The 11,541-nt window shown below is 39.9% G+C and overlaps 1 protein-coding gene across 2 annotated transcripts; it reads right to left on the bottom strand.

Moving 5' to 3' along the window:
- Window positions 1–237: 237 nt before the first annotated feature.
- Window positions 238–2,121, bottom strand: BEX3 (brain expressed X-linked 3). 2 transcript variants are annotated; one of them, XM_059385440.1, is made up of 3 exons: window positions 1,666–2,121; window positions 1,191–1,275; window positions 238–846 (listed from the first exon to the last, which is right to left on the bottom strand). In XM_059385440.1, exons 1-3 carry the CDS (start codon window positions 1,771–1,773, stop codon window positions 482–484), a joined length of 558 nt encoding a protein of 185 aa, XP_059241423.1. In that variant the 5' UTR covers window positions 1,774–2,121; the 3' UTR covers window positions 238–481. The 2 variants fall into 2 exon arrangements, with proteins under 2 accessions (XP_059241423.1, XP_059241424.1); XM_059385441.1 differs by lacking the exon at window positions 1,666–2,121 and having other exon boundaries at window positions 238–802; window positions 1,191–1,280.
- Window positions 2,122–11,541: the final 9,420 nt, after the last annotated feature.

Here is an 11,541-nt window from a genome sequence, read left to right as displayed (position 1 = left end):
GAAAGTTCTTAAAGTTCACTCAAAGTTTTTTGAACCAGTATTATATACCTGTACTATATTTGGACTCCCTGAAAATGTTTTTGCTTCTAAAACTCCAGATAATAAAAGGAAAAAGTCACATATTATCCAACTATAGAGAAATGGGACCTAATTAACATCTGAGATATCTTAATTCTGATGGGGGGGTCACAGAATAAATACAGATGCTTTTAAATGAAACAATAATAAATGTATAGATTGCTTTTTAATTGCTTTATTAACTTGACACTTTTTCATGCAATTGGGTAACTCTACTGTTGACAGAAACTTAGACTGGGTGCCAAGGCAATCTTCAACTGGAATCTGGTAACACAGAATCCACCTGACACACGGAAATTACATAAGGTTCACAGCAAACGGATCAGTAAAGATATCAGGAAAATGCAAGGAAAAAGAAAACGGTGCTGAATCACAGTATTAATCCCATGGAAAATGGCAGGAATCAAGGCATAAGGCAAAATTCATCATGATGGTCATGGTGATTAGAAAGCTCCCCCATCAGGATACGCAGACAATTCCTCAACTGCAGCTCCCTAAGTTTTCTCCTGATTTCTCTCATCTCCTCCATGAACATTTCCATATCATCTCCATCTCCACCCATCCCATCATTGACCTGCCTATTGGGTATGGCCCATCGGAAATTAGGGGCAAGTCGGCGAGCCTGTCCCCGTCTATTATTTCCTGCAGGTTGGTGTCCTTCTCCCCCTCCCAAAGGGCGGTCTTCCTCTCCATTCTGCATGGGCTGCTCCATTTCTTCGTTTTCCTGGTGGATATTTGCCATGAGATTTTTTTTTCCTGGTTGTTTTTCTTTGAACACAAGTAAGACAAAGGCAAGGAGAGAGACTGAATGCTTGGTGCACTGACCAACAGAATTCAGAGCTCTGATATCTAAGGTTTTGTAAATTTTTATTTTTTTCCCACCTTAGGAGCTTCAGGCGTCCTCTAGGAGGCCTCCGAATCGAGCCCCTCCCTCCAGCTCTCTCCTTTTCCCCCTCCCCCAAAGCCCACCATTTTTCCGTTCCCAAGATTCTTTCCCCGAGCTCCGCAGGCACCAAAATGGAGGACGGGGTGGCGGGGAGGAGATGGGGTAAATGGAAGGGGGGTCTCAAACTGGGCTCTGCACCTGCCCCCCACATGTCCCCCGCACCGACCTGGGCCTATCCGTGCTGCCTCCTCCTTCTCCCGATTCTCGCAGTGAGTGTGCCGCCGCGACACTTGACACTTACACCCGCAGACCTGCAGAGGGCCGACGTGGAAAGAGCGGAGTGTGGCCAAGCGCTTGGCGCCGACCCGCCACCACCTGGTCCCTTCCGGGTCCCGGGTTCCCCTGGCACCCCCAAGTGCATCTCCCGCCCTCACCCCTAACCTCCCCCCCGCACCCCGCCCCGGAGGTTCACCATTTTCCTGTAAGAACTCGGGGGGTGATTTCCAATCGCTTTTAGTTGCTCTGCTGCCCTCCCGGCCGCCCCAGCACCCCCACCCCAGGGGTCCACTACTGATGTTCCCCAGAATGCCAGGTGTGGAAAATGCTGGTAGGGACCCGCTGCGCCAATCCCCTGCGCTGGCCTCCGAGGTAGGCCGATCACAGCCTCCCTGGCCTCGGCGCGCGGGCTCCGGAGCCCTTACCTGCTCCGCTTTCCTCGGGCCCAATGCCAGCCGGTCAAGCGCAGGACAGCGGGGAGTCAAGCGCAGGACAGCGGGGAACCGATACCCAGACGCGAGTGACGACTGCATCGAAGGTTGCGTCGCTCTGCAGCTCCAGGTCACGTGAGGGCCCCGCGTCACCAAAACGCTCGCCCCCCCAACTCCAGCGGCTTGTGCAGCGGGAATACCCGCCCCTTACCCTAGCCTCTCGCACCCGCACAGGCAACCCCCTCCGCCTGTTTCTGCTCAGCTGCACCTCGTCACTCAGCTTGGTCGTCTCCAATTTGAGGGCCTGCTAGTGCCTCACCTCCCGGCGCTTGGAGTCTACCCTTCTCCGGTTACCGGGGAGGGTCTGCAACAACCTCTACCCCTCCCGCTCCTGCCCCGGACCTTGAGTTTGGACTCTTCTGGTTTCTCTCCCCTTTCGCTGGCCGCCCTCATCCACCCTCGAGTGCGCCGCCACCATTGCCATTGCGTCTCCTGAATTCAGATCCCTAGGAAATTTAGAATGGGGGCTGGGGTGGGGTGAGAGCAGAAGACTTGTCAGAAAGAGAGGCCAGGAGATAGAGTGAATTCTTCCAAAGAATTTCTCTTTTATTTCCTTTAAAAAAATCAGCATGCCTCAAAAAAAAAAATAATTGTGAGATTGCACTTTCGAAAGAAACGCTTCCTCTTGCAGGATGAAAAAGCCTCATTTTTAACCCCCGGTTATATTCACCTGTATCACACAGAAAATATTTTCTGAGTTCCACACATTAACATCCCTTTTGAAACATGCTAGCTTGTTTCAAATTTCTATTTTGAAAAAAGAGGCATCTTTATGTAAACAGTTGGTATTTTCAAAATGATCTGAAAAGTAAATCTTTAGGGAGAAGTCCAATTGTCAGATATTCGCCATTTAATGTAAATCTGTGGTGTTTTTGATACCATAGTCTTTGGAGAAAAGGAGCCTTTTTACTCCCTGTTTTCCTTTACAAACTTTCCAAACCAGCCCTACAGATATCTTCTTACAATGATCAGAAGTATACAATATGCAGAAGTTAGTTTCACAGCCCTCTGCCTTTTGATGTAAATGTAATAAATATTAGAAATAAGCAGAGGATTATGATCTTACTGATACGTGGAATTTAAGAAACAAGGCCAAGGATCATAGGGGAAGAGAGGAAAAAATGAAATAAGATGAAACCAGAGAGGGAGACAAACCATAAGAGATCTTTAATCTTAGGAAACAAATAGGGTTGCGGGAGGGGAAGGAGGAAGATGGGGTAACTGGGTGATGGACACTGGGGAGGGTATGTGCTGTAATGAGCACTGGGTATTGTAGAAGACTGATGAATCAGTCTGCTGTACCCCTCAAACAAATAATAAATTATATGTTAATTAATTAAATTTAAATTTAAACAGAAAGAAGCAGGGGTATATGAAGCAATTGAATTTGAGACTAAAATTCACCTTGAGTGTAAATGTTCCTTTCTCCACCTTGAGGTAACTTAACAAATTTTATTACAGTTAGAAAACAAATGTCTTTAGGAAAGCAGCATTTATTATTAAAAGAATATTTAGTAGGTGTTTGTTGTGATAAAGGAACCAAAAGAGTTACATGCACTGAGACCAGACAGGCCTATTTTAATAAACAAAAGTGACTAAAAATTTGGGGAACAGGATTGAGATGTGGTTAAAAAAATCTCATTACCCAGTAGAAAAAGGGGGAGGAGCTTGACAGAAAGAGTACTATTGGGACAGCTACTGGGGGAAAAAAACCTGTTGTGTAATTTTGCCTTAACTAGTTATCCCTTAATCGAACTGTGGAGATGTCAGATTAGTATCCCATCAGAGGAAGCTCTTCGCTGAAATCTTTTTCCATGTCACCATCATATAGCTTACATGTATTTGGCTAGAAATGCGCCAATTGTATTCTAGTTATTATCCTATTTTTCTCTCATTATCCCCTCCTGCATGAATTCCAGGTTTGGGAGATGGTGGGCTCTGTGTGGGTATCTCTGTTCCAGCCTAGAATAGTTCTCTGTGTGTCTTCTTGAGGCTTTGTTGCTGCAATCTTACTATAGTTCTCTTTTTCTCTAAATTTTAAGCAATTACTGTTAAATTGAAACTAAGTATTAATAATATAGGAAATTACTCCTACTCTAACTTGTCTGAAATAATAACAAACCTATAAGACTAAGATGTCTGAATGTGAAAGCAACTAATATTCAGCACTTCATTACCTATTAGAGAGCTTTTCTTTATTTCAAGGACTACAAATATCTTGAGACACCAGAGACCCATGACCACTCACTCTTGTTGTTTAAGACTCTGGTGGAAAAGAAGTTCTGTCCTGTATAGTATCCTAAAGTGATTAATTGAGCTGGACTATATATGGGCCAAGAGCATTCCCTTGACACTCCTAGCTTCATATTTTAGCTAGTACCTTTTCTACCTTCCCTTAGACTTTGGGATGAACTTAGAGGAATAGTAGGAGACTTACTTATCATTGTTGATGAGATGACTTTACCTTGCCTTACTTTTGCTAGTCTCATGTAAATTCCACTGATAATACAATTTTAGCACTCACGTGGTCCTAGGGCGCAGTAGACTCTTTTAGCTCAAGGATTGTGACTCACATGTCACGGGTAACATATATGTGAGTGAAGCCAGCTGAGCAGTAATCTGGTTAAACTGGAGAGCACATGCTCTATCAATATGGGACAGTCTTATTTGTTTTCTCACCTTTTCTCACACTTGCCCAGTTCCATTTGGCTGACTTGATAACACATTGGCTTCATGACTATTGTGTGCCTGTGGCTGTCATCTGCAGCATAACATGTAGCTCTTCCAAGTTTCTACTGATAGGTAAAAGCTTTCCCAAAATTCACTGGTGTAAACTACAAATGATGTTTATGCTTACAGATTCTATGAGTCAGAAATTCAGAAAGTACATATCAGGGACTACCATTCTCTGCTTCAGGACATCTGCAGCCTCAGCTACAATGGCTTGGCTGAGGATACCTTGAAAGGATATAAGTGACTCAAACAGCTGAATCCTACAACAGCTGAGACTGAGATGGCTTAAGGACAGTTTCATTTGGGACTATCAGCCAAAGTTCCCATACATAGCCTGTCCAACATGGCCATTGAATGGCTTTTAAAGCAAGTCTTCCTGTAAACGAGGTGGAAGCTATATGGCCTTTTATGACCAAACCTTGGAAGTCTCATGGGATCAAGTTTGATACTCCTCTGGTCAAAATAATCATAAGTCCTCTTCTAAGATTCAAGGGGAAGGACTATAGATTCCAACTTTTGATGAAAGGAGTGCCAAATAACTGGTATCCATGTTTTAAAACCATCACACACCTTATGGTTATGTGCCTCTTACAATCCTTTTTTTACCCTCCAGCTAGACAAGGCAGTCAATATGTTAAGAGACACCCGTTTGATTACAGTTATTAAGTATAAAATAATTTTTGAGTAGGACTTAACATGGAATTTCCACAGCCTTTTTCCACCCATATTTTCCTACCTTAAGGATTTCTAAGAAATTAATTTTTTAAAAAGATTTTATTTATTTATTTATTTATTTGTCAGAATGAGAGAGAGAGAGAGTGCACAAGCAAGGGGAGCCACAAGCAGAGATGAAGCGGGCTCCCTGACAGGCAAGGAGCCTGATGTGGGACTTGATCCCAGGACTCTGGGATCATGACCTGAGCCAAAGGCAGTGGCTTAAGCAACTAAGTCACCCAGATGTTCCCTAGGAAATTAATTTTTACTAGAAAAAAGTTTAAGATGTTTGTCTACAACTATCCACCTGTGTACTGATTGGATATTGATGTACAAAGTCATCAGAAAGGATTGGAAATAGAACAAAATAAACTGTGAGGCCAAAAGAATGGATTAACCAATTTACAAAACATTAGATTTTATAGTCATGTTTTCTATGCCTTTGCCTAATTTTGGATTTACAGAGTATGATTCATAGTATCACTGGCAGTCCTAAGCTTTCACAGATTATGTATTGTTAAAGCTTGAATAACCTCGGAGCACCTGGGTGGCTCAGTTGGTTAAGCATCTGCCTTCGGCTTAGGTCATGATCCTGGGGTCCTCAGATGGAGCCCCTGCATTAAGGCTCCCTGCTCAGCAGGGAGTCTGCTTCTCCCTCTCCCTCTGCCCCCCATCCTCTCTCTCTCTCTCACTCTGATCTCTATCTAAAATAATTAAATAAAATCTTTTTAAAAACCTACAAAACCTTAGAATTATTTTCATTCATGAGGCTATTTTAGAAATTGGGAAACTGAGAAAAAGTTAGAGTCTTGCCTAGATTTACCAAAGAAGATAAGTGGCAGAACTAGAAATAGAGCCACCTATGCTTTCTTGGCTAATACTGTTGATTTGTTTGTTTATATCTGTGTGTGTGTGTGTGTGTGTGTATCACATACCTTGTAGGTTTATGCATATTGCATATAAAATTAAAGAAATTAAAGGAAATGCACTAATATTTTATTTATAAGTGCTCTTGGCTTTTGTGGTGATGGATGATAAGCTATAATAATAAATCTTCTAATTTATGATTATCCATATTTTCCAAATATTATTCTACAATAAATAAAGACAATAAACAAGATCTGAGAATAAGAAGAAATTATTTTTAAAGACTAGTAAAACCAGTAATTTTTATGTGTTGGTAGTACAGTTGATTTTTATGTATCTCTAACAAAAGAGTAAACTCTGTCACACACACATGGGCACACCTCTTCTCCTTCTCCCTTCTTCCTCCTCCCCTTACACCCTTACTCCAGCTCCTGAGTCAGGGGCTACATTTCCTATCATGTCTCTGAGACTCAAGCATTAGTCGCATGATAATATCTTGTACCATATTTTATACTTAAAAACCTGTGCCTAGTGACTTGATGCCCTTGCTTCTCACTCATCCCTTCCCATTTAGCTGTCCTCATCTTTGAGATGAAAAATGCATTTCTGATGCTGGTCATCAGGTGTTGATTACCCCTATCAGCTAAATCATCTTCAAGGAAAATGTATCCTTTTTGTAAGTAGAAGAAAAAATAATTATTTTTTCTTTTAAATTCAAGTTATGAAATAGCATGTACAGAATTAGCCCAGTTTTTTAAAACATATATAGTGATGAAAATAAACAACATGACCTAGCAGTTGCACTACTGGGTATTTACCCTAAAGATACAAATGTAGTAATCCGAAGGGACACATGCACCTTAATGTTTATAGTAGCAATGTCCACAATAGCCAAACTATGGAAAGAGCCTAGATGTCAGTCAACAGATGACTAGATAAAGAAGATGTGATATATACATCTCTCTCTCTCTCTCTTCTATATATATATATATATATATATATATTGCAGCCATCAAAAAACCCTGAAATGTTTCCATTTGCTACAATGTGGATGGAACTAGAGGGTATTATGCTAAGTGAAATAAGTCAGTAAGAGAAAGACAATTATCATATGACCTCACCAATATGAGGAATTTGAGAAACGAGACAGAGGATCATAGGGGAAGGGAGGGGAAAATGAGACAAGATGACACCAGAGAGGGAGACAAACATAAGAGACTCTTAATCTCAGGAAACAAACTGAGGGTTGCTGCGGGGTGTGGAGGGGAGGGATAGGGTTGCTGGATGATGGACACTGGGGAGGATATGTGCTATGGTGAGTGCTGTGAATTGTGTAAGACTGATGAATCACAAACCTGTACACCTGAAACAAATAATACACTATATGTTAATAAAAAATAAAAATAAAAATAAAATAAACAGCATTGGGATGCCTGGGTGGCTGAGTCAGTTAAGCATCTGCCTTTGGCTCAGGTCATGATCCTAGTGTCCTGGGATTGAGTACTGCATTGGGCTCCTTGCTTAGCTAGGAGCCTGCTTCTCCCTCTGCCTGCCACACCCCCTGTTTGTGTTCTCTTGCTCTCTCTCCCTGACAAATAAATAATAAAATATTTTTTAAAAAAGAAAAATAAGCAGCACTTATATAAATGCTGATATATGCCTTGCATTTTGTGTATGTGTGTATATATATATATACACACACATTAATATATACACATATATTATTGTATTATATTATACATATACACATATAATATATACATGTATGATGTATGATAATATATGTATATATAATAATATATATTATATATACTCATTATTGCATTTTATTCTCCCCCAAATCCTATGAGATAGGTGCTGAAATACTATCCTCCCATTTTATAAATAAGAGTATAAGACAGCAAGGGTAAGCAATAGATAGGAAATGATAGAACAGCAATTCAAATTCATATAGTGTGGTTCCTAAGTCCATGCTCTTAACCTCTACTCAGTTTCATTTATTAATAAGTCCCAAATCTATATCTCATTCATTCTTTTATCCATCCATTGTTTAAGCCCTTTTCTGTGCTAAGCACTGCCTGCCCATTTCATATCTCAGCTTCACTACCATATTTAGGAGTGATTCTAAGAACATAAGACTTTCCATTTAATAAAAATGTAAGAACTATACTTTCAGTTCAACCATAATTGATTGAGCATCTACTACATGCCAGGCAAGGCCCTGGAGATATAAAAGAGAACATAGTAGATATAGCTTTTGTATTCTTTTGGAGTTCATGATTTAATGGGAGAAATCCAGAGAAAGAGTATAATAAGCACTTAAGGGGCAGTTGGAGTACTTAAGAGAACTTAATCCATTTGCCAAGGAAGTCTTCCAGGAATAAGCAATGTGAAGAAGGTCAATTTCTGGAGTGACAGTATGAGGAGTTCTATAGACTTGCTCTCCAGTGAAAACTGTTAAAATTACAAAAACAAAACAAAACAATTTAAAGCTTCTGGAAATTGTCTTAAGGGCATATATCAAGTAGAGAAACATCTATTTAAGAGAATCTATTAAAATTCCATAAGACGGGTGCCTGGGTGGCTCAGTCGTTAAGTGTCTGCCTTCGGCTCAGGTCATGATTCCAGGGTCCTGGGATCAAGCCCCACATTGTGCTCCCTGCTCAGGGGGAAGCCTGCTTCTCCCTCACCCATTCCCCCTGCTTGTGTTTGCTCTCACTTTGTCTTTCTCTGTCAAATAAATGAATAAAATCTTTTTTTAAAAGTCCATAAGAAAGTGAGAGTCTGTGGTATTTGAACTTAGACCTCTCACTACCTTCTCACTCCCAGGTCAGGGAGGCATAAACTGCACTCCTCACCATCAGCGAAGAACATAGGGCATCCTCTTCCTACAGCACCCAGGTATGGATCTTTCTTCCTGGGAACAGGAGAACATCAGCATTTCTCATCCTGCCCTAACTACTGATATTGTAAAGTTAAGCTCCAGGTGAGTGCATTTGAGAGGTGAGTGCTCTCTCCTTCCAGCAAGCCCCCACTGATAGAATGGAGGCTGTCTTGTAAGTGTGACATCACTGAAAATACTGGGGCACTATTCCCTTCTGGCTTAGCTCATAAGGTATGGTTTCACACTATGAGAAGCAAGCTGAGAGGATATCAGGCTGCTGTTTCCTCCCTACCTCAACTGAGAGGGCATTCTTGAAAAGAATAGATGAATCAGTCGGCCATTAGAGGAGCCTAACATCTGGGTCCGGTCAGGGCTGTGGCCTTTGTAAGTACTCCTCAGTCCCCCACCCCACCCTTAGGTGAGACATGATAGCTAGTGGGGCTTGGAGTTGGATATTTCCCTTCCTCCAGATCAGCTGGTCTGTGATAAAATTCTAGTAGTTTAGACTTCATGAAAGTTTCTCTTGAGTGGAAAGCCTTCATAGGAGACTAGAATGTTCCAGATGTATTTAAATACAGTGACCTTTTCCCTCCCCATGCCAGAAACATGAAGGAATTTTCTAGAGAATATACTCTTACTATGAGAACCTCATAGGGCTCCTGGAGGTAAAAACTCATAAAAGTGTGGGAACACCCTCCTAAGACCAGCCTATCTGGAGTTTTAACTCTAAGATTTGTCCCCAATGACCTTCTGGCAATTTGTAAATTGTAGTTTAGGTTTTTCTAATAATTCAACAGTAATAGATAATTCAATAAAAATAAAATAAAAGATAATTCAACAAGAATATCTGGGAGACTTTAATACCCTCCTTTAGTAAAAATAGACCAAATGGGAAGAAGATCAACCAGGAAATAAAAGACTTGAGGATACTCTGCACTAACTAGACCTAATAAATATGTAGAATATCCCACCCAACAACAGAAGAATGGACATTCTTTGAGTACACATGGAATGTATCATGGTAGACCATGTGGTAGTCCGTAAAACAAACCTCAAATAAATTTAAGGGTTAGAAATAGTATAAGATATGTACTTTGACCACAGTGGAATAATATTTCATTTCAATAACAAAAAAATTAGAAAACCCATGAGTATCTGCAAATTAAGCAAAACACTTAAATGGACAGTGCATCAAAGAAAAATCAAAAAGGAAGTCCTTTTTGGCAGGCAGAAAATACTTTGAAATGAATGAAAATGAAACATAACATATGACATAGCAAAACTCATGGAATAGAATTTTGGTATCTTAAGATACAATATACCAGATCTTATGGGATGTAGCTAAACCTGTGCTTAGAGGGAAATATACAGCTTCAAATGTCTATATTAAAAAAGAAGAAAGATTTCAAATCAATATCTTAACTTTCTACCTTAAGACACTTGGCAAAAAGATGAAATAAACATAAAGCAAACAGAAGATAGGATAATAATAAGGAGAACATAAATTAATGAAATGGAAAATGGAAAGAGAGAAAACTAGTGAAACAAAAGGTGATTCTTCAAAAAGATCAACAATATTGACAAATCTTTGCTAGACTGATGGGGATGTGAGAGAGAGAGAACTCATTTTACTAGAATCAGAAATGAAAGGAGTCATTACTACTGACCTTATAGATATGAAAAAGGATTATAAAGGAATAATATGAAATACTGTATGACATTACATTAGATAACTTAGATGAAATTGACAAATTACCCAAAAATCACAATCTGCCAAAACCATATCAAGAAAAAATAGGCAATCCGAAAAGACCTATAACAAGTGAAGAAATCAAATTAGTAGTAGTAGTAATAATAATAATAATAATAATAAAACTCCCCATAAAGGAAAGTTCAAGCCCACATGGTTTCACTCCTGAATTCTACCAAACATTTAAAAAAGAAGCTTTCACGGACTCTTCTAAAAAATAGAAAATAAGAGAATACGCCTCTCATTTTATGAGACCAGTATTACCCTAATACCAAAAGCAAACAAAGATATTGTAAGAAAAAGCTGTAGACCAGAATCTCTTATAAACATGGATGCAAACATCCCCAACAAAATATTAGGAAGACAAACCTGGCAACATATAAAAACAATTGTACATCATGACTATGCAGGAATTCTCCCAGAATGCAAGGTTGGTTTAACATCCATAAATCAGGAACTTCCTCAACATGATAAAGGGCATTACTTAAAAAATGCTGCTGACATCACACTTAATGCTGAAATACTGATGCCTTACCTTTAGGATCAGGAACAAGACAAAGATGTGTATTCTTACCACTTCTTTTCCACATTGCTCTAAAGGTTCTACCCAGAGCAATTAGGCAAGAAAAAGAAATAAAAGCCATCCAGATCGAAAAATAAGAAGTAGAACTATATTTACAGATGACATGATCTTGTATGTAGAGAGTTTTATGGGATCCGCTCATACACTAACAGAACAAACAACTTCAGCATGGTTATAGGATGCAAGATCAATATACAAAACTCAGTTGCACTTCTATACACTTGTAGTGAACAATCTGAAAAGGAAATTAAGAAAAGAATTCTATTTGTAATAGAATCA

This window comes from Mustela nigripes, chromosome X (genome assembly GCF_022355385.1).
Source record: "Mustela nigripes isolate SB6536 chromosome X, MUSNIG.SB6536, whole genome shotgun sequence".
NCBI classification, from domain to species: domain Eukaryota; kingdom Metazoa; phylum Chordata; class Mammalia; order Carnivora; family Mustelidae; genus Mustela; species Mustela nigripes.
This window is presented reverse-complemented; position numbering and strand designations above follow the sequence as displayed.

Excerpts from the sequence above, each read along its gene's own strand:
- BEX3 (XM_059385440.1), bottom strand. The coding sequence starts at position 1,773 with ATGCAGTCGTCACTCGCGTCTGGGTATCGGTTCCCCGCTGTCCTGCGC. Across the intron at positions 1,276-1,665 it reads GCCCGAGGAAAGCGGAGCAG|GTCTGCGGGTGTAAGTGTCA; the intron begins GTAAGGGCTCCG and ends GGCCCTCTGCAG. Across the intron at positions 847-1,190 it reads GGCAGCACGGATAGGCCCAG|AAAAACAACCAGGAAAAAAA; the intron begins GTCGGTGCGGGG and ends TTGTGTTCAAAG.